This window comes from Gambusia affinis, linkage group LG07 (genome assembly GCF_019740435.1).
Source record: "Gambusia affinis linkage group LG07, SWU_Gaff_1.0, whole genome shotgun sequence".
NCBI classification, from domain to species: domain Eukaryota; kingdom Metazoa; phylum Chordata; class Actinopteri; order Cyprinodontiformes; family Poeciliidae; genus Gambusia; species Gambusia affinis.
In genome coordinates, this window is record NC_057874.1 from 15,368,866 (window position 1) to 15,382,532 (window position 13,667).

Sequence of the window (13,667 nt, forward strand, 5' to 3'; positions counted from 1 at the left end):
TCCTTCAAAAATAATAATGAAAGAGATTTTTAATTATCTAATATTAAAATTTTCCCTTAAAAATTAATGCGAGAGTTTAGCTGTAAGCTCTGATAATCAAAATGATATAAAATAAACATCAATATAAATAAGTATGCAATAGATTTTTAGAATATATAGCTACATTTTGTTTTTGAATGTCATTATGAAAAAAAATAGTTTTCCACAAAATACTCAAATTTATTGAATTATATGTACATGTCGCCTAGTTTACACATATCTATTAAATTGGTGTTATTTTGGGTGTTTTAACTACATTGATAATAGCTTATTTGATATAAAATGTCAGATCAACTTGGATATAAAGTGACCAATATAAAAAAATATAGCCTATTAAAAAAAAGCTTGCACCCATTTAAACTTTTTTTTCACATTTTGGATCTTCTCTTTAGGCCAGTCGTAACCGGAATTTAACCATCAATCATCTTCTTTTGTTGGTGTCTAAAAATAAAAGAAAGCTTAAAGAACATTCGGAAATGGTTTTGCTGGAATATTCATACTCTATGATGAGTATGCACCTCAGGGTAGAAATAAAATAAAATATATAAGCAAATTTTAAGGTTTGTGTGAATATTTTGTTCAGTCTGTTTTAAGTTTAAATTTGGTAAACGAAGAACCTTCATAAAAGTGATGTCTACAAGTTGTTTGATGAGGTAAACAATGTTGAAATCAGACAAGTTGCAGTTTTTAATGGTAATTCCCTAAAGTAAGTAGAAGTTTTTATTTGCCAACCACATTTTGTTCGCCTTTTAAAAGGATCAAATGGCGGGTTATTCCACATCAGCTGGTGACACTAAAGAATCTCTCAACAAGCTGTCCACAAAGAAAGAAACCGGAAGTGCAACTGTTCTTGGTGGTGACGTTAGCTAAAGCTACGTTGGTGTCATCGTCTTCTCGGTGTGGAGGCTTGACAACAAAAACAACAGTCTTAATTTCGTGCCCAGCCACGAACAAATATTCTCATTGGAGTCCCTGAAGAGGTATGTCGACATTACACGCCTACTGGTAGGGAAAGAAATGAGAGACGTTGAGGCGGGTCATCTGTATGGGAGCTGTTAATGACAGCTGATAGCTAAAGCTAGGTAGCAACGGCCTTCGTTAGCCGTTAGCGTTACGCTACTGGAAGCAGCTTTTTAACGGCTGTACTTGCTAGCTGGAGTCTGGTGCCGGGAGAAGTTCACCAGCTGTAACAGACAGTATACAGTGTGATTTCACGAGTTGTCAAAATTTTTTGGTATATTTCCGTGTTTTGTAAATGAAATGTCTCACAGTTCGTGATAAAACAGCTGCTCCACTTTGATCTGGCTAACTTATCGATCTGTCGGTGTTTTAACATTAAGTTAGCACGTCAACTAGCGGATTAGCACTAGCTAAGTAAGTTGAGTTAAGAAGGTCCTGTTTATCAGGAAATGTTCTCGTCATACTTTACACACTCTTGCAGTCCAAGTATGAGTCATTATTAGTTTATTGTTTGGGCACTATAGTAGGTCAATGTGTAGAAGGGGACAGTTCTCATTTTCACTTGAACGGCTAATACGTGAGCGGTTGTAAAGTACATTTCGAATGTAGTCATGTGATGGAATAGCAATACTTGGTTTCATATTTGCCTTGTGGTAATGGAAGACTGTTATGAAATTGTATAATATGTTATAGTTGCTCTTATGGTTATCATTAATAACATTGTCTAGCTATCTAAAATCTGTTATCTTCCAGTCCATTTTTTTTATTTCAAGTCCTCAGCAACTAGTCTAATGGAAAACAAAGGCCACAATGCTTTACAAACAAAACTGCACAATATTTCAATTTTGCCTGCACTGTCGATTTTTACAATAAAATAATTGCGGCCTCCATGCTAATGATATTCAGCATTTTAAGCATTTGGGTGGACCTTCTCTTCATGTTATCCCCAAATTTATATAGTTGAAATTCAACGTCTGTTTTCAATATTCAGCAGTAAAATTGCAACGACTGTTTACAATATTTTGTGCCCCTAAAATGTCAAAATGAAATACAGTTGTTCTAGCTTTTTTAGATATCTACAGAGTACAAGTGTATTTGTTTTTAAATGAATTGTAATTGCTACATAAGAATTAAAATTGTATACCCACTTTTTGATGCTGTCCTTGAACCAGTAATGGAATCCAGTAATTAATATACTTTAATTGTAAGAGTTATTTCTGCTCTGTTAAAGTGGCATGTACTTATATCTGCAGAGTGTAATGGTAACTTTAAGAGGTAGTGAAAGTCTAAGCCTCTACCATTCACATGACTGAACTCGGTTCAACTGCTGAAGACATCACATATCGATTTTACAGGGATGTTGTGGGGTTTTTTTTGCTGTAGTGATGTTTTCCACTCAGATGGCACACAGTACAGTGAACTCCACTCCTTTCAGATTAAACGACTTGATTACCTGTCTCAGTGTATCGTGTTATACAACATATAATCTCTCAGATCCATCTGTCCATGCAGCTATTTCAGGAATGTAGTTCGGACAAGTTTTCACTCAAAAAATGATCTGGAAGAAATTTGTAACCATTTTAGTTTTTGTTTGTTTGTTTGTTTGTTTGGTTTTTAGGTGTGTTTTAAAATAAACAAGGACGTTGGTTTTCTGCTTATTTCTGTTTTTATTATGACACTAATGTTGGTTTTATCTGGTCTCTGATTTGACATTATTCGTCTTTTGATTTTATTTTTAGATGGTAAATAAAAAAAGCTATCGAAAGTTGTGTTACTTAAACACAGAAAAGTGTTTGAATTTTATTGTTAAGCTAATTTGCACATTAATGAGAGTAAGATGTACATTTTTCATTCTCAGTAGTTTTTTTTTATTTTTTCCTGATCTCAGATGAACAACACCGGGAATAAGAGAGCTCCAACGACAGCCACACAGCGACTTAAGCAGGATTACCTCAGGATAAAGAAAGACCCAGTGCCTTACATCTGTGCAGAACCTCTCCCCTCCAACATCTTAGAATGGTGAGATTTCCATCCACAGTGCTGACCAGCGCTGGGCTGAAAGAGCAGAAGGCTACAAAAGATGTTTTCGTTATTTTTTTTTTCTTCCCATATTTCTTCAGAAGTTGTTGAGGAACGAATGTATTTCTAAACAGATTTGCACGTGGTACAATTTACTTGAGATCAACAGTTCTGTCCAGTCAGCTGGTTGTCGTTATTAGCACAACTACTATAAGCCTGTTTAAAGTCCCTGATGAAATGGATTCTGTGCTGTGGTTTGGCAGTGTGGGTCATGTTGTCACTGTAACAGGTTTGTTTTGACTTTATCATCACTTTAAGACAGAAATTAATGTTGCTCTGAGACTGGAACTGCTGTTGTGGGGGGAAACAGCTTGAAATTCATTCACTGGTCAAATAGTGCATGTTTGCAAATCAGAAATAATTATTATGTTTTTGTCCTCTGAAGTAATTCATGTTGTTATAAGTATATGTATGGCTTATTTTTGAATGTTTAGACTTTGTCCACATTAACTTTAATGTTCTTCAGAACTCTATTGAAACATACCTTGAAATGTAATTTAAAGAGCTGTTGGCACGATTCTAAACTGAGTTGTAAAACTACATTTTTATTTTTTTTTTTCTGGGATGAAGCCAGGAGGAGATCGCTTGGAAATAGTCAGTCAACAGTTTAATTATTAATCAAGGTTGTATTTGTTAAAATGTTAACACAGCTACTAGATGTTATAAAGACATCACAGAAGCGCGGTTATGGCTGGTTCCGACTCATGAATCAGTAGAGCTGTGTTTGCAACCAGCTATATAAATTACCACTTAGCTGCAAGTTATAATTGGCATATTTGAGGTAACGCACACGCTTGTTTTCAACCTCACTGTCAGGAGCTGGTTGTGCTTTTATGGGACTTGTGCTTCATGTTTCACTTGTACAAAGGTACTCCTATTTTTTAAACGCAAATTTGTAGGAAATGTTTACTACACATTTTGTGTCTAGATCACTGGTCAGCAACTTTTACACACCAAACAGCCATTTTTGTGCTTTTTTTCAGCTTTCAGTTTGAGAGCGTAGTACTCCCAAACTTGGTTAACCCTTAGAAAAAAGATTTTCTCAAGATTTAATAGCCACTGTTAAAATGTGAAATTAAAGATTTATAGTAATAATTGTTTATTTTTGTTAGTTTTTTTTCAATGGTTTTCAAAATAAAGAAAACTACCGAAGGTTTTACCTTGATGGGGAAAATGCATTTACTAGTATTTTTGTTTGTTTTTTTTTATTATTATTTTGTAGTAATTTAAATGTACAAACTTATGTTTGTACATTTTGGTAAAAGTAGTCGAGGGCATGAAGAGCCTCACTCTGAATTGGGCCCTCAGGTTGTAAACGCCACATCTAGATCGACTCTTATATTTACACACAGGAGTGGTTTTTTTTTTTTTTTCTCCCAAAACTACAAGCGCAAGTAGCAACTGATGTTCTGGCTGTAATTCCAGACGTTGGCAGAAATCTAGACACGTGCTGTAATTGTCACATGACAATTCCTGTTGTCTCATGACAACAGGAAATGTTGTCAATACCACATTCTTGTTAGTATTGAGGCATTTTATTTGTTTTCTGTTACGGAGAGCGATTGCTGAAAATGGGGAATTCCAGTGTTGGTAATGGATCAGTGTTTGGTTTTGTTTTCTCTCATGCTTTTGTTAGCAGGTTATTAGTGACAAATAGGATGTGACAACATGTTAATCCTACTTAATATGTGTCACTGTTATTTGCACCTGTCTGGTTCCCTGTTAGACTATAGGTCAAACAACAAGCTAAGTGATTCAGGGAGAATATTTCTCAGCCAAATCTCACTGGTAAGGTTGTTGCACGTGATTGTGATAGCATGTCAGGTTTGATATATTGTCTAGTTGGTACTACTGGGAGTCATACAAGAGTTATAGTCAGGTCAAGGGTTCACCAGCAGCAATTTAAGGTTTTAAATGAAAATGTAAGTAGGAGTAAGAAATGAGAAAATGTTAATGTTCAGTTCCTCATGTTAAAATGGCTTTGTCCTGTTAATCTAGTAGTTTTTGGAAAAATGTAAATATTATTTATTGTCACACACAATAAATAATATGTATTATTATTTATAATAATAAATATTTATTATAATTTATTATTTATAACAAATATTACATGTTTTATAATAAACATGTAATTTGCAGTATTTGTCAAATCTAGTTCTTGGAAATGAAAGAACTGATAGTGTCGTGTTTAAAAACCCAAAATCAGCTTAGAAAAAGACACAAGTTCAACTCTGACAGCCCTGACTTTTGTTCTGGTGCGTGAATTGTTGCTTCAAATGAATCTTATATATATATATATATATATATATATATATATATATATTTTAAGCTATGTAACGTGACAGTGGTATGTCAACAGCCTGTTTTCCGTGAAAAAACAATGTGCTGTCCAAACTGAAGAGGACCAGTTAGCAAATACCAGGAAGGAGATACTGTTGAGATTTTACTGTCTTTTTCCTTGCAGTAAAATTTTCACGTGTCCGCAGCGTTTTAACAGTGAATTTCTCTGTTCATCGTTGCTGACCTTTCCTTGCTTGTACAGTATCAGCTTTACAGTTCAGTAGAAATGAAATCCCTTTATCATTTTTTAAAAATGTTGTTTTTTTTCTTTACAAATATTTTTAGACTGTATGAAGCCTGAATAAGCTCTTTGCTGTGTTGCAAAATCACAACCTAAATTTTCTTTAATAGAAATAAAGGTGCGAACTCATCAGTCTGTGTAATTGAGTGAATTGCGTTACTGAAATTGAATTTTGAAGAAATATTTATTGAATATGACGATCTCAGCATTTCAGTTCAGTAAGAGAAGCTTGTAAATTATAGAGCCACACAGAGGGGTATAGTTCAAGCTATTATTTGTTCATTTAGATTATTTTTCCTTCTGATACTGAAAAGTAAAATAATTTTTATCAGAAGATTTGAATGTTACATAAGACTACTGAAGTGTTTTTATTTGAGAGGTTGTTTTGGTATTCTGGCTCTTAACTTTTAATAAGTAGAATAGAGGGCAGAATTTCTCTCATAGAGGGATAAAGACTTTTAATCAATTCATCTAAATGAAGGCTCAAAAATGAGATTTTTTTTTTTTTTACTTTGGAAAGTTGGTTCTGTTTCCAGGCCATAAATCTGAAGCTTACAGAAATCTGGAATAGTTTGATTAACAAAAGTCTTTTATTTCCCCTCAGGCATTACGTAGTCAGAGGTCCTGAGAAAACTCCATATGAAGGTAATGTATCCTTACAAAACCTCTGTCATGTGGAAAATTGTCATGTGATGTTTGTTCACCTCAGCCTGACTCGTGCTTTTGTTGTTTCTGCAGCACCTGTTGTTACATTATCTTTTCTTTTGTCTTTTGTAGGAGGATATTATCACGGAAAACTCATATTTCCTCGTGAATTTCCTTTTAAACCTCCAAGTATTTATATGATAACGCCAAACGGAAGGTTCAAGTGTAACACAAGGTAAAAAAAAAATTTTTTTAAATTGAAAATTAGTCTGGATATAGCGGCTGAAGATTATTTTGCTAAATGTTTGTGTTTTTGCACAGGTTATGTTTGTCCATCACAGACTTCCATCCGGATACGTGGAACCCTGCGTGGTCTGTCAGCACAATTCTGACGGGTTTGCTCAGTTTCATGGTGGAAAAGGGACCAACACTCGGCAGCATCGAGACGTCTGACTACACGGTGAGCAGAACTGTCTGGAATGACAATAAAACTGTAGATCGACGTCGTTGAACCAGATATCTGACGTCTTGTGTCGTTTTTTTTGTTTTTTCTAGAAAAGACAGCTCTCTGCCCAAAGCCTGGCTTTTAACCTCAAAGACAAAGTGTTCTGCGAGCTGTTTCCTGATGTGGTAGAAGTAAGTATGAGGGGATTTCTTACAGATTTGCTCTTCTCCTTTTTGTTTAAAAGGAAAAATTAAAATCTTACATCTTCTGTCCAACGATTTCTCCTTTTCTCCTCTAGGAGATTAAGCAGAAACAGAAGGTCCAAGAAGAGTTAAGCGCGCGCACACAGCCTCTCCCCTTACCAGATGTGGTGCCTGATGGAGACCCTCAGCAAGCTCATTACGGCCTCCCGGTCCTCAACGGAGGGCCGGTCCCTGTGGGGGACGCCAACCCCGCCCCTGGCCTGCAGCAGGGAAATCGCAACCATGGACTCTTAGGAGGAGCTTTAGCCAACCTGTTTGTCATTGTAGGCTTCGCTGCGTTCGCTTATACAGTCAAATACGTTCTGAGGAGCATAGCTCAGGAGTGAAGGGAGGCGTCCGCCCTTCTCCAAATGACTCCAAACGACACAGTCAATGCTTGGAGGAGAGACGCTCAGTCCTGAGTTCTAATCGCTCCACAGCAACTTCTGCCACCATGGACCTCACCAGAAACAAACTCAAAGCCCCTTCCCACCCTCCACCCCACCCAGAATGGCTGGACAGAGAGCAGGAACTGGGAAGTGGATGGGGTTGGAGCAGTTTTGATTAAAACAGTTGTAGTCCACTTTGTGCTTCAATGGTTTAATACAGTTCCTGGGAACAATCTTGGCTCATGGGTTGTGACAAAAAAAAAAAAATCCATCTTAGCAATTCCCACCATCCTTACAATAAGAAGTGATTTTATCCTAAATAACCTGGCCTGTCTGGGGAGGGGAAAAAAAGATGATTCTCCTGAACTTAAAAGCATCAAAGTATCATCTTTAATCGGATGAAGCATCTATATTTCCATGTTCCACAGAAAAGGAGCCGCCTCGGCCTGACATGCATTTCCTGCTCAGGCGCCCCACAAGGCGTAATTTAATGCTTAATCTTGCCTCTAAATGTATAGGTTTACACTGAGCATGTTTCATTTTGCTTTCCATACAAGAAAAGACAAGTTTCACGTCATCACACGCCAGCTCACCTCTCTGTGGGCCGTGTACAAACGAAAGCCATTTCCAACGAACCTGGCCTATTTTTAACAGCTGATGTAATCCTGGGACCTCGCACGGGTTTGGATTATCACATTACTGTCAGTTTGCCTTTTTGGTTTGTTTGCTTTTTGCTAAAACTGTTTTCTTACCAAAAATTCATGCTAAAAATCCATCTCATTGGTTTTGTCAGGTCGCTCCTTCTGCGTTCAGAACTGAGACTTTTATCTTTGGGTTTAACAAGAAAACAGTCTTTTAATAAATGTGCATCTCTCCGTAAACAGCACAGACTGGGTTTGATACCCTGATATGTCATCCAATGCCAGTAAGTTTCCCAGTCAACCCATGAGCCACAAGTGTAAGGTACACAATGGAGACTTTTTTTTTTTTTTTTTTTTTTTTTATTGGTTTAGCTGACCAGTATAGCGCCAGTCTATCCAGGTCCAAATAAGGAACCAACATTTTTATTTCTGTTAATCAAAATTTTCTTTGATTATAGATATAAATTTCCTCCCTCCCCTTCTTTTTGTTTTCTTATTTATAGAAACTGCCAGCTGATTGTGTTTTGTGGAACACGCAGTACAAACACGGGCAAAGACCCTGGCTGTCATTATTTGCTGATGATAAACTCCTGAATTTAGAATAAATGGTTCTACTGCGTATCTGATGCTTCGGCGGAAAACGGATGATTCTCTTTCTCTCTGCACCTTCACAAACAAAGAGCGGGCCGACTGATGATGGGAGTGCATTTGTGTAGTGATACAGCAAATGGCCAGATTTCCATGCTTCAGTTAACCTTGTGTGACCTTGTATGTTTTCATAGTAAATGCAAATAAATACCCTGCTTGTTGGGGCGTTTAATAAATCTCCCTTTGAATCTGCTTTTGTCACATACTATATCTGTCAGTGTTTAGCAAATAGTTGCAGGTTAGAAAACAAATGAAGGTCTCTGCTTTCTTTTTCTACAAATAAAAATATTTGATAAGCCCTTGAACGCGTGTCACAAAAGCTTCTTTTGTTACCTGAGCCAAACCTCCTATTCCGCAGAAGGATAACAACTCTTCTCTGGAAACTATGCTGTGCAAAAATGTTAAGACTTTCTCACCTGTCTTGTCTTGAGAAGTGAATCTACAAGATTCCACACAAGAAAAGTGAAACATTACATCCATACATCTGATTGAAAATAAAGTTGAATAAAATGATTTGCTAAAGACTCACCAGAGGGGAACAGTGAGAAGCTTTGGATCAGAGATCCTTGTGTTAGAATGGCTCAGTAAAAAAAAATACAGTCCTTAATTCAATTGAGAAAATGTACCAAGAATTGAAAATATCCTATGAAGAATTATGGGCAAAGTCTTGTTTCTCAATGTGGAGTGGAAGGAAGTGGACGTTGATTCAACATGAGAGAGGTGACTAAACCCCACGCCTGCTTTTCGATGAAAAATGTGAACCTCTTCCTTTTACGTTGCGAGTCGGAAACAGAATCTGAGACTCCACAGCTTGATGCTTCACGTATCTCCGTTTTGATCGTCAGGCTGAATGCTGTTGCTTTTCGACTGAGGCACACAAGTTTACAGCTATAGCAAAATAAATGTTGCTAACCAAGAGTTTCAAATTGAACTGCTTTTTGACTATAGTCTTATACTCTTGCTTCTCATTTTTCTCCAGTAATCAATTACTGGAATAAAGCTTGTTTTTCTCCCTATTTATACACATTTTCAAGTGTAACACCTCAGGGTATAAAAACGAATTAAGGCATCTCAATCGTTCCTGAAGTGCGCCTGGTGAAGCTGTCAGTACCTGACATTTTCTGAGTAAGTAAACTGACTCATTTTTTCCCACGTTCTGTAGAAAATAATTGTGTTAAATTAATCTTTCCTAAAAATTCTATAATTACTCCACTATGACAAAATGGGAAAATGTTTATGAGAGTTTTTTTTTTTTTTTTTTTTTTTTTTTGCAGAAATCCACCAATCATATATGATAAAGCAAACAGATGAAAGCCACTCCTTAAATCTGGGGTAACTTTTACAAAAAGGAAAAAAAAAAAAATGTTTTTACATATTTGTTAACACTGACCATGATGTGCAGGGTACAGCAGATAATATCAAGCTTCCACACCTCTTCCCAATGCTACCAGGAAGGTCTTAGCGCTGTCACTCAGCTTGTGTACACGCTGCTAAATGTGCTAGTGGCGTAGAAATCACTTAATGCTCTCATTGGCGGCCGTGCTAACTAGCCGTAGCATTTGAAGCAGCTGAAGTGAAGCAGCGGAGGTCAAGGGGGGAGGCTGCGAGGTGAACAAGCTTGATTGACACCGCTAAGACCCTCCTCCTGGCACTGATTGGTTGTTTTTGACCCACCTGCGTATTTCTGTACCTGTTAAAATTTTTGAATAGCAAATAACTTAATTGTCCACAACTCAACCACCTTCATCATCACTTATCAAATAGGCCTCAAGACATAGTTGAAACCTATTTTAAATCAGATCAAAACCTGAAAATCAGGAGATTTTTGAATAAATATCTAGAGAATACATTCATTCGTACAGCAAAAAACTTTACAGGGTTCGCCAGAAGGTAACTAAGGAGCATATGCGATTTATTGCATGAAAAGCCTGATGGAGAAAATGAAAATGATTCTGGAAGCGTTCAGGTTCTGCACTGCGGATGCCAACGCCTGAGTTCACACACAAGGTAGAAGGAATTAACTCGTCTCTGCCAACACGGTCCTCCTCCTGCTGGTTCCTGAGAAACAGAATTAATTACTCTACTTGTCACAAATCAAGTCATTAACTGGCAACGTATTTGAAAGGAGAGATTTTATGGTTAAAAAACTTAATACATTTTAAGTTAAAGAACTATTTGCTTTGACAAAATGTTCAGGATTTACTCCTTTTGACTCGTTTTTTTGACCTTACTGTCTTTCTGTTTATCTTGTTGTAGTCTTTGTGTCCTTGTGGTTCCAGATTCTAGTCACTGAGAGACAATAGATTCTATTCTATTCCGTTTGGATTCTGAAACCCAGCAGTCTCACGCTCTAACTCTAGTTAATTGCTGTTGCTCAACTCAATTTCAGCTATCCAGCTTTTCTCAAATGCTCAAAATGACTCCGACTGTCAGTGGAAAGCCGTCACATGTTATGGAAAATATTCTGGATGTAAACGAACAGGAAGCCCTCAGGGATTTTCATGATGACGTTTCTAACTCAGACCTGGAAGACAACAACTATCAAACTATAAAACATGTAATGTAATGTATTTCTTGTATTGTGTAAACTGTGAGACAGTTGTTTTTAAGCATATGCACTGACTGATGGCACTTTTTAAATTTTGTTGTTCTTGTGACAATAACAATAAAGATTTATCTATCTATAATCTATCTAATCATTGTTTAAAAACTGATTTTTGCATTCACTCACTGTACCTTGACTAATACAACAATTTCACTTCAATCGACCTTGTGTGATTACCTACTAAATGCAAATAAATATCTTGCCATGCAGGTGATAAATACAAATCTCATAGATTCTGCTTAGAAAAGACAGATGATGTCTACTAATACATCATCTATTATTAAAGATTCCTGCTTTTTTCTATACATGTGAAAAAAGACTGAATCTATACTGAGCCTATAAGGTTTTCCTTCTTACTCTGGAGCTTCTTGTAAACAGAAAATTCCATAGAAGGCATGTTTACTTCTGGCCAGGTGGCTCTTCTCTGGAAAGGTAAGTCATGCGACCGCCTCTTCAGGCAGTGAGTGGGAGGAGAGTTTTGTTTAAGAACCAGCCAGTACAGTCAGTCAGTCAGTCAGTCAGTCATATTCTCTTTGAGTACAACGCTCAGCAGAGGAACCCGAACAAGTGAGTACTTTACGGTCTCTTGCATAGCGACTATCTCAGTTCTAAACATTCACTTTGTATTTGAACTCTAACGTTTGTTCCCTCCCTTCTATTTTCTTTGAAGCCCTCTTGCCTTGCTGTCTCCTGAAATCACCATGTCCTGCAAAGACCTTGAATGCACCGTTTGCTTCAACAAGTACTCTCGTACCGGGAGGGTCCCCAGAATCCTCCACTGCCAGCACACCTTCTGCGCACAGTGCCTGGAGAAGATGTCCACCCTGGAGGGCGCCATCTACACCGTCTCCTGCCCTCTGTGCCGCTGGGTCACCTGCGTCCAGGCCCGCCTGTCTCTGTCGGGGGGTCTGTGGATCGACACTGAGAAATGGGACCAGATCACCGAGCCCAACATTCTGGAAACCCAACCGCTCCAAATCATCCCGCCACCTCCGTAAGTTTAAACTCTCTCTTATAAAAAGAACAACAACATAAATCTGGTTGTTTGTGGGCTGTAGTCTCTGCACAGCTTGTGTCTAAAGACAGACATCTTTCTTCTGTTTTTTTTTAGATCTTGCCCCAAACGTTCTGGTGCTTTTTCTGGACTCCAGCGATTCTTCAAACGTGTGCAGCTGCACCAGCAGGACTGCTGAACGGCTGAGAGAGAAAAGAGCGTCGCTTCTAAGGAACCGAGACTTGGGGGCGCTTAATATGAAGTTTAGGCGTGTTCTAGAAGGACTGTGTTTAATTTTCTTTTTTTTTGTAAGATACGAACGTGAGCGTAAGTGAAGACATAGCCTACAGTTTTATTTGTCAAAATGAAAAAGGAAAATGTTTTAGGTTATTGAAAGAAAGAAAGAAAGAAAGAAAGAAAGAAAGAAAGAAAGAAAGAAAGAAAGAAAGAAAGAAAGAAAGAAAGAAAGAAAGAAAGAAAGAAAGAAAGAAAGAAAGAAAGAAAGAAAGAAAAAATCAAAGGCATATCTACAGATGATACAAAAGTAGCTGGTTGAGTTTTTCTATAATAATAAATAATTTCTGGTAAATAATATAATTATTTATCTATGCAGTATGATTTTGTTTTTATAATTATTTCTGACTTGTGTATGTAGAATCCTGAGTATTTTTTTTACGCATGTTTATGTCATTTTTAAAACAAGATTTTGTTTTTTGTTTGTTTGATTGATTGTGCAACATGTACCTGCAACTGTGAATCAAGTGCCTGGAAAATGACGAACAATGTTCTAATATCAAGTCATTTGAAGCATTTGAATAAAAATATTTTTCAAAAGAGCTTTTGAGCAAATGTCCTGTTTCATAGTAACTAAGTTTAAATCATCAAAATGCTCATTTTAATTTTAAAACCCTGATTATGTTGTTAAAGTGCAAACCTATCCATCCATCCATTATCCACCACAATTATCTCTTGTAAGGTGCTTCCAGCCTTCATTGTTTTCTTTCAAACAATGGATAAGACAACATTTAATAACAAAATATAGCTGAGTAGATGGGTGAACTCTTGCACAAAACTCTTGCATGTACAGATTCAGTCTGTACATGCCTAACTCAGTCCTTAAAGAAGGCACGTTCTGTTGCAGCCGATTGAAGAGAAAAACCTTTAAAATTAGAAAAGAAGCTGTTTTGCTTCATTCCTTTTTGTGCTGTCTGTTGACACGATAATTTGTCCTGCGGTTCCTCGAATCACTTTATTGTATTTTCATGCAGCTGTAATTCATGCATGAGCACAACTGCAGTTTTCTTGTGGCACAGAAACACACTGCTGCAGACGTAAAACAAAAAAAAAAAGGGGAGGAACAGCCACTAAATTTGCATGAGCCAAAAACAATAGACTTACT

At 37.0% G+C, this 13,667-nt stretch overlaps 2 protein-coding genes across 3 annotated transcripts; both read left to right on the forward strand.

The window, feature by feature from the left end:
• The first annotated feature begins 424 nt into the window (after positions 1–424).
• ube2j2 (ubiquitin-conjugating enzyme E2, J2 (UBC6 homolog, yeast)) lies at positions 425–8,845 on the forward strand. 2 transcript variants are annotated; one of them, XM_044122399.1, is made up of 8 exons: positions 425–692; positions 796–1,019; positions 2,888–3,018; positions 6,264–6,304; positions 6,437–6,539; positions 6,626–6,764; positions 6,860–6,940; positions 7,048–8,845. In XM_044122399.1, the coding sequence occupies exons 3-8, from the start codon at positions 2,888–2,890 to the stop codon at positions 7,336–7,338; spliced, it is 786 nt and encodes a 261-aa protein (XP_043978334.1). In that variant the 5' UTR covers positions 425–692; positions 796–1,019; the 3' UTR covers positions 7,339–8,845. The 2 variants fall into 2 exon arrangements, with proteins under 2 accessions (XP_043978334.1, XP_043978333.1); XM_044122398.1 differs by lacking the exons at positions 425–692; positions 796–1,019 and adding an exon at positions 1,193–1,413.
• Positions 8,846–11,713: 2,868 nt separating this feature from the next.
• On the forward strand, positions 11,714–13,286 carry LOC122833917 (E3 ubiquitin-protein ligase rnf152-like). The gene is made up of 3 exons (XM_044121900.1): positions 11,714–11,841; positions 11,945–12,268; positions 12,386–13,286. Exons 1-3 carry the CDS (start codon positions 11,714–11,716, stop codon positions 12,465–12,467), a joined length of 534 nt encoding a protein of 177 aa, XP_043977835.1. The 3' UTR covers positions 12,468–13,286.
• The last annotated feature ends 381 nt before the right edge of the window (positions 13,287–13,667 follow it).

What these genes read in the sequence shown, in the direction of transcription:
- ube2j2 (XM_044122399.1), top strand. Translation starts at nt 2,888, where the DNA reads ATGAACAACACCGGGAATAAGAGAGCTCCAACGACAGCCACACAGCGA. An exon ending in CCCTCCAACATCTTAGAATG is followed by an intron (nt 3,019 to 6,263) that starts GTGAGATTTCCA and finishes ATTTCCCCTCAG; the next exon opens with GCATTACGTAGTCAGAGGTC. An exon ending in AGGTTCAAGTGTAACACAAG is followed by an intron (nt 6,540 to 6,625) that starts GTAAAAAAAAAA and finishes GTTTTTGCACAG; the next exon opens with GTTATGTTTGTCCATCACAG.
- LOC122833917 (XM_044121900.1), top strand. Translation starts at nt 11,714, where the DNA reads ATGCGACCGCCTCTTCAGGCAGTGAGTGGGAGGAGAGTTTTGTTTAAG. An exon ending in CAGCAGAGGAACCCGAACAA is followed by an intron (nt 11,842 to 11,944) that starts GTGAGTACTTTA and finishes TTTTCTTTGAAG; the next exon opens with CCCTCTTGCCTTGCTGTCTC. An exon ending in CAAATCATCCCGCCACCTCC is followed by an intron (nt 12,269 to 12,385) that starts GTAAGTTTAAAC and finishes GTTTTTTTTTAG; the next exon opens with ATCTTGCCCCAAACGTTCTG.